The sequence below is a fragment of the Pyrgilauda ruficollis genome, unplaced genomic scaffold (assembly GCF_017590135.1).
Source record: "Pyrgilauda ruficollis isolate IOZ18807 unplaced genomic scaffold, ASM1759013v1 scaffold23, whole genome shotgun sequence".
Taxonomy (NCBI): Eukaryota; Metazoa; Chordata; class Aves; order Passeriformes; family Passeridae; genus Pyrgilauda; species Pyrgilauda ruficollis.
In genome coordinates, this window is record NW_024522539.1 from 12,478,685 (window position 1) to 12,498,875 (window position 20,191).

Genomic DNA, 20,191 nt, shown 5'->3' on the forward strand with positions numbered 1-20,191 from the left:
TGGAGGCCATTACACACATATTTTTGCTACCCATGAGCAGCTGCAGGAAAGCAGCAGACGTTCTTTCTAAAGAAAATAACCATTTGAACCTATTTGGAACCTAAGCCCATTGGAAACTCAGAAACTGCACCTAAAGCCCACAGCCAGCACTGCCCCTCCTGGAGGCTCATTGTGATTCACCCTCACCTAGAAGCACAGCTGGTGTTACCCTCTCATAGCTCTTCATGATGACAGTCTCCCTCAAGTTAAACTAGTTCACTTACTTGATCCAAAAATTAATTCAGGCCACTTCATGAAGTTTTATCCAGGACAACATTTATGATTCTGGGGGTAGCTGTCTCTTGTGAGCAACAACAAATGTGGCTACTTTTACAGCTGCCTTGGATTTGCCAACTTGTGCCCAATGACCCAACACAAGAACCACAGAGCATAAAATTTTGTATCAAAACCTTGTATGTGCTCCTCTCCAATCAAAAAATACAGACACTACCACAACCAACAAGGAGGCATTTATTAATTTATTATTATTCAGTTGTCATCCTATTGACTGTTTCGAAGACACATGGAGTGACTCAAGAGGGACCCTGTGGTACTGTCCACAGCAATGCTCCTCAAAAATGTCAACTCTGCTCTGAACACACCAGTGCAGATCAATCTGGCCATTTCTGGTCACATACCCACCAGCCACTCAAAAACATGCACCCAGCTTCTACTAATTAATAAAACAGAAGAGAAAAGGAGGTTTCTTAGGCTGTGCTTGGAGAAGCTGCACAGGGCAGCTCCCTGAAAAGCTGCTGTGTCTCATGGAGAACCCCAGACCCAACAACTTCCCAGAGAACCATGTGTTGGCTGTTTTGGGTCTGCAGCAAAAAGCCTTACAGGAGGGGCCAAGACCTCTAAAGGATTCTTGAGGGTAAGTTTCAAAGGCTGTAGTGATTGAAGCTTCTAAAGGCTGAAGACAAACTCCTGAAATTATCTTTGGGAGAATGAGATCAGGAGAAATCAGATGAAAGTATTTCCTCAAACTGCTCTTCTACCTTCTGCCAAAGTATGCATTTCTGTTTTCCCTGACCTCTTTATGTATTTCTGCTCAGAACAGCCCTGACTTGGCATGAGCAGAATGAGGAGTGTGTTCTCTTCCCAGGTGAGCAGCTGAGTTTACTTTGCACTGAGGGAGAGGGGAAAAAAGCAAAAGAATAAGACAAGGAGATGCAATTCTTTTTTCTAAGTGGCATAAAACCAGATGCTGCCAACCTTCCTCTAATTAAGCAATACTTTACTTCCAGGAAGAGGCAGCTGAATTGTACTGAGTAATATTAGACTACTGTATTACCAGAAGTGGGAGAATTCAGTTGCTCTGAGCACGAGTACCTCCTTAATGTTGCAAATAAGAGAAGATTTCTGTCTGTGAGACCAGAAAAAGGGAGGTGGCTGGGAGAAATAAAAGCAAGCCCTTGAATTTATCAGCTCCTGCCTGGTTAACCCTGAGCCTTCCCAAAGCCTGCACAGCCCTGAAACCAACCTTTAGCAGCTTTGCAGCTGAGAGCACTCAGCCCCATGAAAGGCAGCAGCAGGACCAACACTGCGGGAGCACAGGGAACAGCCACCGTGCAGCACAGCTCCTCTCCTGGGACACACATCCCGAGCACAGCACTGATCCCTGGCAGAGGGGACAGCAGCACCTCCAGGACATTGCTGTCCTGCTCCCTCAGAGGAGACCTCCCAGCCCCAACGTCACACAGGACATGGCTCTCACCATTCAGGCAGGCAGTGCACTCACCCCTCAAATGGAGGAGGATGTCAACAACAACAGAGCCAGTTCAACCAAACTCAGCAGACAAGTGGAGCCACAATCTGCTGTACAGAATTTTGAGTAAGTGGTCACATGTGGGAAGCCCAGAGTGATTTTTTCATCAAAAGTTTGGTGCATTCTGTGAAATTGCCACAGATACTCTGCTATCCCATTCAGCCCAAGACTGCAAACATTTGCACGAACTGAAACATCCTCCTGAAAACAGCCTCTGTATAGCTGTGTTTCATGGGCTTGGCACTTATTGGACAACCATAACGCAACTGATGAAAAGAAACCACTTTCCATCACTGCTCATAACTGAGCCTTACATCAGGAAGACAGGGCTTAACTCCTGACCGACAGCAAGGGCTCCCCTCTGCAGGGTCCCAGTTTCCAGTACCAGAGTATTAAGTTACATTATTACCCAACATGCAGCAGCAAAAAGTTGCAACTAAAATGGAAAACCCCAGCGTGCAGTTACTTACCATGGGCACAGTTACCTAGTTATTCACCTCAGACTGCAAACCACCCTCTCAGCCATCTGAGAGAGAAAATGTTTACAAAGTTATAAAATAAACGCCCTTTGGAAAAACCAAAAACCCAGCAGGAACTGTTCAGGCCGCAGGAAAGTTCTGAGTGGCTCACATGCAGCGCACACAACCCTGACAGTGCATGGTGACACTGCTGCCCTGGCATTTCACTCACACCTGAAAACAAGCCTTCCACAAGAGAAGAATACCCAAGACAACACTTAGAGCTGTCTGCCAAAGGAGTGTCTTGGTCATACGTCCTTTCAAAAATGACTGCGATCTGAAAAGCCTCCATTTCCCAGTGCATCTGCTGCTCCTCAAACTGCTCAGCAAAGGCCGAGGGGTACTCTGGAGGGGCTGCTCCTGTCGGCAGCAGGAGCACATGAGCAGCCCTGCCAGGCATGTGTCTCCCAGGCACAGGAGGCATTTGGGTGTTGACAGCACCCAGGAACTCCTCCTCCTCTGCAGTGTCCTGCTGCCCCTTTCCCTCTTGCAAAAACCCACTTCAGCTCCCAAGGAAAACAAGTCAGAGTCCACTACAAAGTACCAACAGTGACAGTTTTGGCAAAGTCATCTTTCTGAAAACCTTGTTAAAATAGGGAGGATCATTATTAAACTGACCACACACCCTTTTGGAAAGATTCAGTCTGAATTCCACTACTCTGACTACATCAGGTGACATTTGAAAAAAAAAAAAAAATCTCTATTTACTCTGTGTGCTGTGAGGAACCACTCAATAAAAGGATTACCAACCCCATTACAGTAAGTGGTACTATCAGAAAGGTACTATTATCACATCCTTACCACGACAAGCACTGTGTCCCAGCAGTGCCTGCAGCAATCAGCCCTTAATTCTTAATCTTACTGAATTAATGCTTCTCTTTCTTAGACTAACAGCTCTAAATATATCTTTATATAACCTTCCACTCAGAAGCACAAAGAAATGTTAAACTGGAGCCAAGGATCATCTAAGGAGAAAATTATGAAACAGCCGCCTATGTATGCTGCTACTCAATTAACATCTTAACATATGCCATGTTACATTGTCTGGCTTGGCTCACTGTGATAAAGAAGTAAAATGGCTGTAAAAGCATTTCAATTAAATATTTAGAAAGCAGAGCTGCACAAGGTTGAAACTTGTTTGAATTGGCAAAATGACGACTATCCATACTGCTCAGCTACTGCCGTAAGAGCTCTAGCCCAGGGCACCGAGAAAGCAAAGCACACCCCGGGCATAGCGCTGCACCCCAGGGCCAGGACCCCCCTCCCATCCTCACCTCTCACCCCCGGGCGTGCAGCAGCCAAAAATCAGGAGGTTTCTGATGCCACCTAGGGGCTCTGTCCCTGCCTGCACTGCTCCCTGCCCCGGGAGAATCCAGCGTCCTGCCCCAGACACCGGGCACTTGAGCCTCGCACAAACACAGCAAACAGAGGCAAAACATTTAATGCAAGACAAATTAGGTCTTTCAGGATTCAAATGCGGATATATTTTTATTCCATATAAAAGCCACAGGGACCACAATTGCATCCTAAAAGCACATGAAGTATTGCTATTTCCCTGAAGTATAAAAATAGAGGAAATGCAGAAAAGTGTCCAACTCTCAGGCCTCAAAAAGTAAACAAAGCGAGAATTCACCAACTGGTAAATATTGTCTCTTTCGGTCTGAAGGCAGATCCCTCCTCAATCCCAGGCAAACCACCCTTCTCAGCAAAACCAGGAGGCAAACGTTCAGCAAGCCAATAAAACAGTGCAACAAGAAGGGTGAGCTGCAACTACTTCACCCTCCCTGTAACCTAATCCATCTCCTTCCACTCACCAGAAAGAATCAGCCAAACCAGTTTTCCATCACACATAAGAAGGAGCAATGCTATATCACAGTGCTGAAAAGCATAGTGGTTCAGCATGCCTTGAAGTTAATGCAGGTTAAAGTGTGTCAAACATGTGACTTCAACACTTGTTACTAAAATAAATCCACTTAAAATAGTTCATAGAGAATAAAAATTTAATCCCTTCACCATTTCTGACACTATGATCATTTTATGAGTATAAATAATGCCAACTATACAAACAGCTGAACAAAGAAGGAAGATGAGACTGCTAACGAAATGCCCAAGTCTCAAATGTAGCCCATTGTAATGAACTGCCAAGAAATAATTAGCCAGCAGACATCAGAATACCTATGTCTGAAACGTAGGTCTATAAACATCTCTTTCTGCTCTCTGAAGAAATCTAGTTGCATTCAATGCTAAAGGCTTGTTCCACTATTCTTAAAATAACTGGGAAGAACTTGCAACAACCACACACTGCCAGGTGCTCTATTCCAACAAGACAGTCATTTAAGTTCCTGGGGTTGGGGTTTTTTTTACATTTATTTAAATTCAGTATATTGCCATAAGTTACAGTAATGAACTCTGAGAAGAGACAAAGAAAATGCTTTTACACAGCTCTCACCCTCGTTCTTTCAGCACTGCTCTGAATTAAAATCAGTGCATATTGTTACATTCAGGCAGGAGATTCTTTTCCAAGGATGCAGTGCCCTCTGTACAGGATGTGGGAAGATAATATGACTTCAGAGGAGAGCATCCTGTATTTATTACTAACAATCTACAATCTCAAAAAAGCATAACGAGAAAAGATTATTTCAGAAGAAATTTCATTTCATGAATGTCCCATTGAAAGCAGAAAGTTGGAAACAGTCACCAGACATGCAGGTTTGTGGCTACAGAGCAAATCATCCATTGCAACAATTCACATATTCCACAATGAAAACTGCCGGGTTTTGAAACTAAGTACAAAAAAATAAATCAACCTTTGGTTGCTTCACAATTCAATCTATAGATAGCTAAGAGATCTGCTGTGCTATTTTCAGCTGAGGTCACCAGAAGCCCCATCACAACATTATTACTGAAGGGTCTGAACTGGAGGCACTGTAAGGCCAACTATGAGACACTGGGATTTTACTCCAGCCTTTGTCCCACATAGCTCCAACAAAGGATGCCTAGTGAAACCAAGGGGGTGACACTCCCCAGCAGAACTTAAAAACCAAACAGGAAATTCAGTGCATCTATAATACACACGCACAAAATTGCTTCTCTTCCATGACTGCAGAGCCAGGTAGCTGAGGAGGAGGAGGAAGGCAGCACCTTGCTGTGCATCACAGCCTGCCACAGGTCACAGACCTGATCCTCTACTGCCTTTCCCTTGGGAAATGGTGGCTACAGACACCTGATGGCAAAGCAAAACAATATTCATGTGAGAAAACAGGAAGAGTTCTACACTCTGCTTACAGGTAACACACACCCAGCAATGTACAAATCTGCACAGCGCTGTGCTTACTGTACATAGCTCAGAGCTCAGCTGAATCCAAGAGAACGGCTCCCAGTGTCAGCAGCTCTGCAGCAAGGCTTTCCCAGCACACGTGTTTCCCAATGCTGGCACAGGTGCCTGGATGGCAGATTTAAGCCTGCTCATAAAAACCGTGTTTCTTCTTCTTTATTTCACATTATTTCCTTCAACATTTTCAAGACCCACAGCTATCCTAGTTACATGCTCTTAACAGAGAGATTTGCTGCTACTGGTTGTACCTCTTTATTTCTTTATTCATTCGACACCCAGGGGCTGTCATCTGGTTTGCAGTGCCACAACCCAGTCCCACCCAAGCTCTTCTGTGGCTTTATCCTGAGGGAGCAGATGAGACCCCCTTGCCCTGCAGAGCCCCACAAGAAGCCAGCAGCCAGACAGTGCACACAGCCATCCCCTCCCCAAAACCTGCAGGGCCAACAGCTGCAGGTGTCCCTCTGCCAGCCTGGAAAAGAGCCCCAGCCTGCCAAGACGCTGCCATCTCGATGCTCCCTGGGCCTGGCACACACTGGAAGCAGAGGAGCAATCCAGGGGCTGCCCTAGGCCTTTCACAGACTCTGCACTGAGGAGACCCAGCTTAACCTGCAGGGTTTCCCTGGCACACTCTTTGTCCCTCCTCCATGCCACAGATATCCTTCTCCCCCCTCCACATTGAACAGCTCCCCCCATAGGTATCAGCCTGTCCTTCTGCAAACAAATTCAGCTTGTATCTAGCTCTCTCCTGCCAAGGCTGCTTGCAACATCCTGTTACCCCTGCTTCTGCCCTGATTTCTGCACACATGCATTCCTCCTTCTCCTTGCTCCCTCTTCTCTCATGGGTACCCACCACACAGCTCCTGTCTACCCTTTTTTCCACTTGAGGAACCTGTACCCGATTGCTGACTCCCATGGAATGCAACTCTTGCAACCTCTTAGGTTTCCCTGCACTGAGTAATGCCCTGAGTATCTACATGCACTCTCCAAGCATCTGCCCACTAAAAGGGTCACTCACTTCTTTCCTGCTAGATGGGCATGGCTTCACTGCCACAGGAAAGGCAACTTCTCACCAACTTGTGCCATGTTGCTCACTGGCACGTCCCAGAACCCTCTCCTGTCCTTGACTTTACCATCAGGTGAAAATTTAAAGCTGAACACATGCAGGATGAACATACAGCCTCCCATCTCAGAGGACTCCCCCTTGTTCAGCTTCCACAGGCTCTTTCAGGCATCCATCCTTCAGCCTTGCACCTGCACCGAGGCACTTCTCACTCACCTCTGCTCAGCAGCTTCAACCCACTCTTGACACAGAAGCTCTGTGGTCTCTGCAAATAAAGAGCTGCAAGTAGCCAGAAGACTCTTGCCTATCTCAAATGTCAGTTCACTGAATGCTAAAGCTGTGTAACTCATCAGCTTTCCATACTCTGCTTCTGGGGGTGAGAAAAAATAATCTATGTGGCACTTTTTAAAATGGTTTCAAACCCTAAAGTAGGATCTTTAGTAGGAAGAGTTACAAACACGTGCTACTCCAATTCTTAAGGATTTTATGAAAAGTAGTTTAAACACAACTGCACTCACTCCTAGGTGGAAAATTAACTTTGTCCAACAGGTACCTTACATGGCCCTGCAGGGCAGGACTGGCTGCTCCCACCTGGATCACGTTTGCAGCTCTGGGGCTGCCTCCCTCAGGCCAGCCCAGCTCCACCGCAGCAGCAGCACAGAGCTGCAGGGCAGAACTGCAGAACCTGCAGTGTGGGCAGGCCAACACCATGCACTCCACCCCATACTCTGCCTCCTTCCCTGCCTTCTGACCAGCATTTAACACCCCACAACTTCAGGGTTCAGTTCTCTGTCCTCAGAACAGGGAGCAATGTGTGCAGCCATCCTACTTCTACAGGCAATGAGGGGGACAGGACCCAAAAACCTAACAGCTTAGCCATTTTCCTCTCAAGCAACACACCTGCTTTGCAGGCACAGCATCATCCATAGGCATTTTGATACCTGTTTCAGAAGTTTTCATATTGTCATGGTGTTCTTTTGAAAATGCAGCAGAGGGCATGTCACCTGTCCTAGTAAAAAGTACTGAAGGCACAGCCACACAGGCCACTGAGTTTAGCACTCTATTCAGACAATTTACAGAACACCTGCATGGATTCATTATTCACAGCACGTATATTCTAAACATCCCAGGGAGCTGCACAGTTACACCACAATTTATTTAGTAAAAGAGTCAAAACCAGAAAAGGCTGTGCTTGATTAAATCTAGATCAGATTTCAGAAAAGCTGCACTAAACTTCTGACTTTCCAAAAATCATAACAGCACAGAATTATATTTCAGATATATGTAGACAGTTCTACAGAACTACTCACCAGGGTAACAGCACTGTTGACATTTACCTATAGGCTACCACACGTTTTCAGCACCTAACAATCCACTGAATTATGCTTCTGCAAAAGTCTCACGCTAATGGTACCCACAATTACTTGTCTGAGGGGTCCTTCCAGAAGCAGACACTGTTTAAGAGCACTACAGAATTGACTGGTCTGGATTTTCATTCCTGTGAATCACATCATGCCTAAACATTGCAGCGAGAGAGCAGATGTCCACATTACGAGAATGAAAATGTCCATTCCTGATTAGTAACACAGTTTGATTTCAATTTTCACAGTGAACTATATGCTGCTTTGCCACTCCTTTGCTCAAGAGCTGAACTAATCAAACCGAAACTGCAACTCACCTTTCTGAGTTTGACAAATTCCAGAAGAATACAACACACTCAAGCTATCTCCAGATCATACACTGGGCCTCAAAACCTACATTTACCACAAAGCTACTGCTATTTAAAGCACTCAGCAGTAACTAAGAACTTTACTAAAGTGACAAGAATCACCGTGAAGTAACAAATAACAATTATTAGTCCTGCACTGCAAACACCCATTGCAAATATTTTCACCCTGAACAGCTGGAGCTGCTCACTGACAGCATCCCAGGGCATACATGGGTGACTAAGTGTTCACAGAGGGGCTCCCACACACAGAACCATGGTACACAGGAGCCAAACTGTGGTTTTCAATTAAGTTACAAGGTTCATCAACTTGATTGTACAAACCATAGCAATTGATGAGCCCACATTCCTACCCTTCCAAGAGAAGGAAGCTGCTACCAAGAAAGATGCAGTCCACGCAGACATGTTCCATGAAAGCCAAGTGGGGACTGCCTAAACTCACTGGTACTAAACAAAACAAAGTATTTTGTTTCATGTCTATTCTTAGCCTTAGAGCTCAAGACTATGATAATTTTTTCAGCTGCTATTAACCAAAAACTGACTACTCAGAGTGTATTCAGGCATGGATCTACAGGGTAATCAGACACCTGGCTTCTACTCAGAAGTTACCAATAAGAGAGAGGTGCCTGGATATCTTAATGGATCACAGAATTAATTATACAGGTTACCAAATCTTAAGGGTCAGCATTTTAGCTATTCTTTGCATGATAAAATGATGCTCAAGATTAATTTTTAACTGAAGATTCACAATAAACTGCATTTAGACAAACCTTTGTCCAGCGTAATTAAACACACACAAACCACCAGTACTTCCAAATATTTTAATTGATTCAGCAAGCTATCTCCCAACAACTAACAGATTATGTTTAAAATATAATTTTCCAGAGATATTTCTTGCATTTTAAAACTGTATCTACCATTCCCATTTCACTCACTTGTTGAATGGAAGAGACAAATACTTTTCCCTCAGCTGCCATTTAATTTCACAACTTTTTAGGAGTCAGTGATTGAACTATACCACTGGAATCAAGCATAATGAAGGTAATGCTGTAGAGCAGGTTCCTGGAGCCAAAAGCAGGCTTAGCTCTTCAGCAAAATGTGGTTCCAGGTGTGCAGCTTCCAGTTACTGCCACTGAGTAACTTGACAGTCTTTTAAATATCAACTAATTAATTTAGTTTATATGGCCACTAATAGCAACTGTAGGCCCTCAATATTTATCATGCTAAAAGGCTTAATACAGAAAGAAAATCAAACCATAAAATTGACCAACCTTTTATACACCCTTAATGAAAAGGAATTTTGTCACATTTTGTCAGAACTTGGATAAAAAGTTTCTGTGGCATAGTCTGACTCCTGCCAGAGTCAGGATATTTCAGAATTATTTTTAGCCTTTTCTTCAGACAGTCCCATCGTAGCAGAAGGAGCTTTCACCAAGGGCTGGCTGGCCTCACGGGTGCCTCACCCACAGCTACCAGGTTCCACAGAAGCAGCACAAGGAGAGCAGAGCAATCAGGAGCTTGCACAAAGCATCTGCACCCGCTGGGAGCGGGTGATGCCGAGCACCAAGGAGCACAGCTCTCCTGGGAACGGCACCCTGGGTGCTCTTCCCAAGAACCCTCAGCACACACAGCAAACTGGTCCTGCCAGAGGATGTCCAGCCCTGAAGCAGACACCTCGAGGCTCAGTTTCTGATTGCCTCCAGACACTGCATTCACACAGGATCCAGAATCCCTTTGCAGAATTCTCTTCCCAATTTAACAAGCACCCAAGCCTCTCAAGTACCTTCCTCCACTGAACTAGCAATAAAACTAATATGCGGTTCTGAAAGAAGGAGCTGTCACATTTTTTCAGAGCAGATTAAAAAACAAGACTAAAATTCCATCCACAAAAAACTTTAAATAAATGTTAAAGCTTTTCAATTTAGAGGCCTTCAATGAGTTACCACTTGTGGTAGTAAGTAACTGCCTTCCCAGCCTGTATTTTAATGTAGCTGAGGTTCTGAAGAGGAAGGGAGAAGGCACACAGGGATATTTCCACTGAAGTCACAAAGACTACTCCAGGTATTTTCAAGCGATTTCTAAACAAGGGCAAGAAGGAGGTAAGGCAAACACAGGAGAACAAACTGCCCATCCTATTATCCAGCAAACTTTTTTTTACACACTAATTTTTGTTTGTCTAAAGGATGCTCATGTTGATACTTACAAGGCAAACTCATTCTTACTGAGAAAAAGTTCCACCAGTTTGCACTGTTGACCACTTTAAAAACAGTATAACCCACTCCTTGATATGCAAAGCCACAAACTGTAATTTCTACTGTCCAGTGCAATCTTTTTCACCCACAGGTGTCCCAACAACCACATAATGGCACTTAGGAATTTCTGACTGAGAAATACAGATTGCCTGCATGCAATCTGTATCTGTGAGGCCATCCATCATGGACCTTGACATTTAACCACAGACTTTCTCTAAGGGGAAAGATACAAATATGCCCCATTTAATAAACAAGTTATCCCCAGGAACAAGATTTTCTTCCCAAACTTGAAGCACCTGAGAATGGGCAAGGGACAGCACTCCTAGCCAGCTCCAGGGAAAAGCCGAGTGGGACTCATGACAGTGGAGGAACACAGGGACACCCCCAGACAGCCAGGGACACACGTCCTGCCCTGGAGCAGGCAGCTGCTGCCCTTGCAGGGCGGCTGTGGCTTACAGCTGGTCACACGAGCCATGGGACAATGCCACTCACCGGCTGCAGGTGCCACCAGCCAGAGCCGCCCCATCCCCGCTCCTGCAGCAACGCCGGCCTCCCCACCCTTTGACAGGCACCCTGTCACCACAGCAACCACAAGCAATTAAAAAGAAGCCACAAGGAAAATATTTGAGAAGTTTTGAATAGTTTTTTTTCCCCACTGTCTTAATGACTAAACGTTCAACAACACAAAACACTGGGCAGCTTACTGATGGCACAGCAGCTGATAACAAGCATCCTACTTGGTGAGAGATAATCCTTTTCCCATTAAATCAAGAAAGCATTAAAATTGAGATACTGGCTAACTCCATTTAGAACAAAACAAAACAAACCCTTGAAATTCCCAAAGATGTAATGAAACACCTCAAAACATCCCACCACTTCCAGAATTTTTAGATTTAGGGGATTCTTCTCACTGGCTTGAAAGCACCAATTTGTGCTGGCCTTTTGACAGGCTCTTTCTGGGCGACAGTGCACTCACTGCTTTTTCACCTATTCCATTTATCTTTTGAATCACCTGCTGATAGCTTTGCAACACACAGTCCAGCATTCTACCTGGACTGCTCCAGAGGGAGGCAAGGAAGCTACCACCCTGTCCTTGTCACCACAGTTTAAAAATAAAGAGCTCCTTATTTATATATGAGGTTTTGTAATATTAGATATTAGAAAGGCTTGAACCAAAAATCCAAATTTGGATCCTGATCTGAATTTTGCAGCTCTGGCCCTTCTCCAAATACTTCTGTTTGGCAAGCAGCTGAGTAGAGTAACAAGAGAAGGCAACATACATAACTTATGGGATCTGTATAAAAACATTAAACTCAACCCCTGCTCTCAAAACTATACACACACACAGAAAAAGACTAACAAAACCACCCTAAACTCCAATTAATTAAAAGATTAATCATTGCTTCAGTAGAAGTCTGATCACCCCAACCTGAGCAGTACTGTCATCTCACCCAATTATACTACTTTTTCTTATTAATTTATACAGTATCCAGAAACTTTTAGGGGGAGTTTCCAAGTGTTCTTTTCAGGTAGAGATTTGGATTCCTACTTGCCAGTGGCATACAGACCCATGTAAATAATGCAGAACTCTCCTAAATGGCAAGCAACCCAGCTACAGAGGCCTGGGATGACAACCCTGCAATTCTGTGCTTACTAAGGACTCATTAGACCTGCTGCACTGAACCACAATGTCACACCATCTGACTTGCTTCAGCGAAGAAACTCCTGCAGTGGAAAGTAAAATGTTTATGAAACAAGGAATTATGTATGTTTGATGCTGTGAAGTCAACAACTGCATGCACCCCAAAGGATTCCAAGTGAACAACAGTAAAACTTATCCAAATCTTCCATTACATGAATAGTGCTTTTTCCCACCATATAGTTTTTTAGATTCTATTGTTTCAAGAAACAAAGACAAACAAAACCCAGAAATAAGAGTGAAAAATCCACTCTTCCTAAAAGCAGGTTTATAAAGACCTTTTTTCTGGAAAGCTATTCCCTCCAACTCAGAGCGAGGATATTCAATAAAACCTCAGCTCTGTTCTCCAAAGGTTACATAAAGGTCACCATTCATTTTACTCGGGTTTATTTTCTAACCTTGTAAAAAGGCCTGCAGACCAAATTGGCCTGCACACCTGCTGACCTAGAAACTGCACCACAGCGGTGGCCGTGCCCCGTTTTGGAAAGCTGCTGCTCCTGCCACGCCGCGGCACCGACGGCTGCGGCGCTGACCTGCCCGCGGCGGGCACCGGGGCTGGGCCAGCAGCGCGGCATGCGCTGCAGCACCAACAGCACAGCACCTGCCCTGGTGAGAAGGAATCCTCCTGGGGGGCTTCCACGCAAAAGGAGTGTCCCGTACACAGGAATGTGCAGTGACAGATAAAGGGGTACCAGGCCCTTGTTCAGAGGAGTGGAAGGTTTCTGAACAACCCACCCATCTCCAGGAGAAGTCAAGTTGAGAAAGGGATGTAGGATTTATTTTACCCAATTAATGAGTTCTGCACCACAGATGGTTACACCCTGGTTTAAAATTTGTGTGCTGTGAGAGAATTCGGCACATGAAGTGATGGGATGGATTGTTCCACGGAAACATCTTTTCTAGGAGCTAGCCCTCACCTCAGAAATGCCTTTTTTTCCTCCACAATGACTACGTGGGAACTTGTACAGAACCAGGCGGAGTGAAATGAAACAAATTCCACTTTCTGTTCCAATCCATTTGGGGAAGCAGAGTGTGAAGGAGAATGACAAGCTGCTAAATGCTTTGTCCAAGGAGGGGTGACCTTCCCTGAAATCACCATGAGCCACTCTAAATTACAGTCCACAGTTCAATTTTTTCCTGTGTATTTGACTGCTTATACATCATATCAGGAAACACATTCAGGACAGGCAAACCTTACCAACACCTGGAATCACTGGAACCAAGAAGCCAGGGAAAACTGAGTCAGTGACAAGAAATCTCTGCAGTTTTACACTCTCAGCATCTCTCAGCTAAGGAGCTCAAGGTACTTTTTCAAAGCAGATAAACACACTTCTGATGTTGCATAGATTAAGTGAAGTAAGTGCAGCCTGTACACCTGTCAATGACAATTATTTGATTTTCTTCACAGAAATCAGCGATCTGTCATTGAAGAATTATAACCTGTGTTTCCCACCTCCAGCAATGAATTAACCAGGATGAAGGAGGGAATGATGGCCAATGCATTTTGGGCTGGGGGCACAGAATAACCACAAGTACTCTGTAATCAGAGGAAATTTGGAGTTCTCCCAGTTTTGACAGGCTACTTAACAAAATACCGAAGGTTATGTTAGGGTTTTTTTCCTCTTACTTCAGGTCTCCCGCCTGCAAGCTACAATAAAGAGAGAAAATGAAGATGGATTGGTTGACACATTAATCCAACCTGACTCAAGAAGCACTTGTTTTAAAAAAATACATACAGAAATTTCAACTGCAAAAGAAAACTACCAAAAAGGTATATCCAATCTGCATTTGCTAAAAGCCTGAAACACATACCCCTTAAGCTTCCCTCTTCATTGCCAGGCATTTTATTAAAAATATCAAGTCAATCAATATTAATTTTTATTTAAAATATCAAGTCAATAATTTTTTCTGCTGACCTAACTATATAAATAAGTAGCAATTCCTATTATGAAAAACCTCAATGGCATTTCCCAAGTTGCAGAACATTTGCTCTGCCAACAGCTAAGTGATGATCCACGCTTGCTGACAATGCCTAATGAGGAGTGATGGATGCAACTGCAGGAGGGAGCAGGAATGTTTTAAGTCATAAAAAAGAATGGAGCCTGACAAAGATTAGAACCCATCGGTGTTACAATCAGCTAATCTGGTTTTCCAGCACAATAACAAGAGCCCAAAAGTACCAAGGGCACAATTCACCTCCTACTCCTCCTTCAACATGAGACAAACTGGGCATCAGGACACAATTTCAGCGCTGCCCAGACTCACTCATGTGGTTTTCCAATACAACTTGTAGCTAGAAGAGTGATTGGAGGACAAAAATTATGGGTCTGAAACCCACAGCCACGTCCAGCCTGAAATGGCTGCAATTGCAGTGCTTTGTGTTTGCCACTCCACACTGCCTGGTCCTCAGCTTGGTTTACACATGAGACACTGGGGCGGAGAAGGAGAGAAATTAATCTCTCAAGCAGAATCGCTATATTCAAATCCTAACAGATGCCTTTAGGACAAAAAGAGCTGAGATGCAAGCAAGGTGAAAGAAGCTGGGGCCAACCCATGCACAGATGTAAGCACCAGATTACTATTTACAATGGTAAACAAGTGCTCATTGCAGAACCATCACTAGTCATTTGCAACAGTGAACAAGAAAACAAACCTGTCTGCTACTTCAATGTTCACAGCTACTGGATTTTGGATTAATACAGCGAGCAGAGGGATTAAATTGCCTAAAACTGTTGGTCTTTTTCTTTCATGCCAGCGATGACAGACCCTCAGCTGACACCATCCTCCCTTGGCCATCTCTGCATCTCAATCCTCGTGCCACGCTGCTTTTACATCCATACTTCACTGGCTGTCTTCAGCTGTAAGACATTCCTTGGCAAGTCAATGTGATACTGAGGAGACTCTGTCTTCACCACCATATGTTTGGGTACAGAAACATCATATACAAATAACACACATTTGGTAATACAGTACCCTCACCCAAAGAAATAAGTGAAACCCCATTAGTCTATATGCTCAGACAGCTGACTAGGGAGGTTTTCCCGCCTCGGGCTCCAACGTCTGGACAAAAAGCTATTAATAAATATGAAAGTTTTAACGAATTGAAAGAAAAATAAAAACAGGCAGATTAAGGCCCAGTGTCCAGCGAAGACCAGGGCAATTTACAAACCCGCCCATGCTGACACTAATCAGGCAGGCTGGGCTCCCAAAGACGTGTTCTCTCTGTCTAGACTTCTAATCCGTCAATGGGAAAAGACATCCAGTATTATTTCTGCCTGCTTCACCCACACCGTAAGAACACATCCAACTGCCTCAGCAGCTCACACACGCAGCACCAAACAAAACCAGACACCACTTTGCTGCATGTGTTCCAGTGGGGCAGCAGGACACAAATACAGACAGGCAGTGATGAGCTGCAATTACTGTAACCAAATAGCAGTTAAATACCTGGATATGATGTTATAATGCAAATAAATACTTCCTGATTTGTTTTTAAGCACTCTTTTATCTTCCCCTCCTCAGCTCAAACTAGTGGTCACCTTATATGCCAAAAAACACCCCAACAAAAAAACCAAACCCAAACACAACAGACTGGACACCTAAAAAGCATATTTTTAAGTCTTCTGTACCAATACTGACCATGCCTGCAAATGTAACCAGCAGGGCTTAAACTATTGTTTCAATTTAAGGGACTCCACATGTACACAATTACTTAATATGTTTTTGTCAAACTACATTTTAATTTAATAAACAGAATAAAATAAGTATGAGTTGAGATAATTAATAGCTCATTGTCCCACTCGTGGCCTGCATCAGTCTCTATATTTATATTTGTCTGTGAAGTGGCGGGACAAGCACAGACTTGTTTGTGATCCTCAAGTCCAGTATTTATGTAGCTGCTATATTTTGCTATACTATTTTCACTGACAATACAATCCAAAGATTGAAACCTTTTAAAAAACCAACCAAACAAAACAAAAACAAACAAACAAAAAAACCCCAAAAAAAACCAAAAACGAAACAAAAAAAAAAAACCTGTAACAAACACAACCAACTAAAAGCCTCCATCCACTATGTACAAACATGTGCAGGAAAAAAGGACATGGAGGGAGAACAACAGAGAAGAGTACTGAGCTGGATGTGCTAAACCTGCTGGGAAGCAAAGGGGGAACTGAATGCACCAACCTGCCAGCACATGCAACTGCACGGCAAGGGAAGAGGGGAGGAAGAGGAGGGAAGGAGAAAAGAGGAAGAAGCTCTGCTCTGCACATCACACCTCACTCTGTTACAGCAGTGCACTGCCATTTTCAACCCTGCCTTCCACAAGCTCTCCTGCTGCTTATCCACCACCAGCACTGAACAGAGAGCAGAGCCCAGTGTGCTCCAGGTCAGAAGGAGACTTTCCACTGTTTATTGGGGCACAGTGTGCACAACACCCCCAGCAGAGCTCCTCATCCCTGCTGCACCCAAACACCCACCACATGTCCAGGGAGACGGAAATCCACATTAAACTCCAACCTCAAAGGAAGACTGCTTGATCACAATAGAGAAACATAAGATTTGAAAACATCAAAAGAAAAGGTCTTCTTACAAAAAAATAACCTTATCTTCAAATACTGCATTTCAACAGCACAACCTGCAGGGAATGGATGCTGCCTGAGAGCAGCAGGGGAGTTGAAGGCCGGTGCAGAAGCAGGTGGCCAGGAGGAACACACTGGAGGTGAGGAACGCCTGTGCAGCAGCAGGAGACAGGGCTGCAGGTGCTGGGAAACCTCCGCCGGCCACAGGCACTTGGCGCCAGGCAAGCCAGTGACCCGGGGCAAAACGCTTCATTCCTTTGCACCAAACATGGGCTTGGGCTATTCACCAAGTTCACCTGAATCAAACTAGCTGTTTTCATTTCAGAAGCTAACCCATGTGCTCTTTTCCCTTGAAAAGAAAAGCCACAATAAAAGCAGAGGTTTTACTTAGTAGCCATTTTGTCTTCAACTTGGACATGATACCTCCTAATCTGAATGCAATGTAAACATGCTCTCCGAGGCTCATTTCCACACAGCACGTTCACGCAAAGAGAAGGAAACATGAAAAGACCATCACTAAATACCATAATAAATTAGGAGGTGTGAAGATTTTATGATCCAAAAAGACAAAAAATTCTGCAGATCATATTCCTTCTCTAGGTCACATTGCAGAGAAGACCAAAACAAAAGGTAGCAAGTGAGGATGAAGGAGAATGAACTATTATTTACTGTTTAAATAAATAAAAACAAAACAATCACCATCCCAATAATAAAAGCAATTTCAGTATGCCATACAATAAAAAAGAATCTGAAGGCAAAATTATATTTAGATTCTCTTTATTTTCTAGCGTTCAAAACCACACAATCTAACTGTAATATGACGTAATATGCAAGGTTGATCAGCATGTTTTTATTGGGATGAGTTTATGTATTAAAGACACATGGTGTTTGTGTATATAAAGGAAAACGTTACATGAGTAACCTGTATCTACAACTCCCAACTTTCAGTACTCTTTACCAGTGCCCTCAGCCAAAAGCAGCTTTTAAAAACGTACATAAAATACACATGCTGCAGGTGACAGCCTCTTGCAGATACAAAAAAAAAAAAAAAACCACCAACAAAGTGCTCGATTTGTACCAACCTAAACTCGGTTCACCTCGTTCCACCAATACACATGAAATAAAATTCTTAAATAAAATGCTGATTTACTAAGAAATTGAATTTTTAGGGGAAAAAAATCAACAAAAAATAACCTGGATTCCTATGCAGAAACTTGAAAAGCATCGTGAGCTCCAGCCAAAACTGCATTTGAACTGCCTGCCTGGGACCTCAGAAGAGCAGAGCTTTACAGGAGGCTGGACAATCGCACCCTTCCTGCCAGCTCCGCATCCCCCGCTGCACGGGCGGCTGCTGGGCGCTCATGTGCGCGCTCCGAACCCGGCCGGGAGCGCCGCGGGCCGCGCAAGAAGCGCCCGGCTGCAGCGCCCGCGGCAGGTGACCCGAGCCCCCCGCCCAGCGCAGCGGGGCAGCGCCGCCGCCCGCCCGCACACGGGGCTGGTCCTGCCCGGGCGGCACCGGCCGCGACCCCCGCCCGCGAACACGCGTGTGCTCCGCGCTGCCGCACAAAGGGGCCGCGCCCCCCCCGCGCCCGCGCAGCCCCCTGCCCTTCCCCCGCTCCCCCGGCCCGGGGCCCGGCCCTTACCAGATGGAGCTGCGGATCTTGTGCTGCAGCGCGCTGGCCTCGCCGCCCTGCAGCCCCGGCACCAGGGCCGGCAGGGCCCCGCCGGGCGCGGGGGTGCCGGCGAGCCGCCGCGGCGGCTGCCCCCCCTCCGGCTGCTGCTCCTCGGCCATGGGACGCGAGCGGCGCTGGCCGCACTAGGCCTCTGCCGCAGCGCTCGAGTGAGTCGCCTTCCCCCGCTGCCCGGGGGACATCACGGGCGGAACCCGTCCCGCCGCTACGCCGCAGGATGGCGAGCCCGGCCCGCGGCTCGGCGCATGGCGCCCGGCCCCCGCCGCCCCCGCGCAGGGTCGCTCCGCGCTCCCCCGCCCCGCAGCAGCACCTGGCGGCGAGCGCAGCCCGAGCGGGGGGGCGGCCCCTCCGTCAGCCCCGAGACCCCCGCCGCGGTGGGGAGGGGGCCGCACTGCGCCCGGAGCGGCCCGGCGGCGCAAACAACACGTGTGTGCGTGCGTGCGTGTGTGTGTGTCCCGTGTGTCACGGCGCACACACCGCGCGGCACACGCCGCTGCCCGCTGGCCGGGCGCGCCGCAGACACGTGAAGGCGCTGCGGCGGCAGCAGCATTACATCAGCTGCGGCACCGCGGCCGGGTGCGCCCCGCAGCCCCCGCGCCCGGCCCGCCCTCCGCCGCGGCTCGTAACAAAATAACAAGTGCCGCCGTGCTCACATGGCGCTGAGGAAGCCAGACACCGGCACGGGCGGCGGTAGGCCGGGCCATTGCTCGCCCTCAGGCTTCCTGTGTGTGTCCCCTAGATATAAGTGGGGCCGGGTTGCCATTAGTCCCACCGGCCTTTACCCACAACCTTTCTGCGAAAACATTTTCCCAAAATTTAAATTGTGCAGCTACCGCGACTGCTTTCTCTGAACTACAGGCACAAGCCATATTTCTGCTCCTTGGGATCGTGGCTTTTAATGAAAAAAGCCAGAGAAATTGCACAGCCTGGGATGGTGGACAGGTAAATACTTAACTTCAAGGACGATGATACAAGGTGACCATTATTAAAGTCATGATTAGGAGTTGGACTCGATGACCCATGTGGCTCCCTTCCAACTGGATATTCCATGGTTATTGTTTCTCTTCCCTCTAGGGTTATGGTAACAAAGCCTGTTCAAGCTGCCCCCCTGTTGCCCCTCTTTTCCCAGCCGCTCCAGTTCTGGTCTGTTCCCACTGGAATTCACACCTGGGACACTCAGCCCACCCGGCAGGGGCATGGACATGCAGGTACCCTGTCTGACACAAGGATGCAGTGACTCCCCAGCTTGTGCTGATCACAGAAAATGTGGGCTTAAAGGTGACTAATAATATAAATATACACATGGAGACACAGCACTGCTAAATTTAGGAGATGAGCATTTTGTCATCAACCAAAGCAAAGGCCTTTCAAAAATAAATATTTGCTTACGTCTCCACTGCTCCAAAATCAGAACATTAATGGCTATGACAATGATGGTGATCTTCCCCTTACAAAACCTCTCATAAGAATAAAAAAACCTAGGCTTTCTTGTTTCCTTATTAAAAATGTTTTTTAATGATAATT

The 20,191-nt window shown here is 45.9% G+C and overlaps 1 protein-coding gene across 1 annotated transcript in view; it reads right to left on the minus strand.

Moving 5' to 3' along the window:
• Positions 1-18,976, minus strand: part of RFX7 (regulatory factor X7) — a 49,613-nt gene extending 30,637 nt beyond the window's left edge. Inside the window, exon 1 of the mRNA XM_041468968.1 lies at positions 18,620-18,976. Coding sequence (XP_041324902.1) covers positions 18,620-18,768 — 149 coding nt within the window. The 5' untranslated portion in view covers positions 18,769-18,976. The remainder of the gene's footprint in view (positions 1-18,619) is intronic.
• Between the last annotated feature and the right edge of the window lie 1,215 nt (positions 18,977-20,191).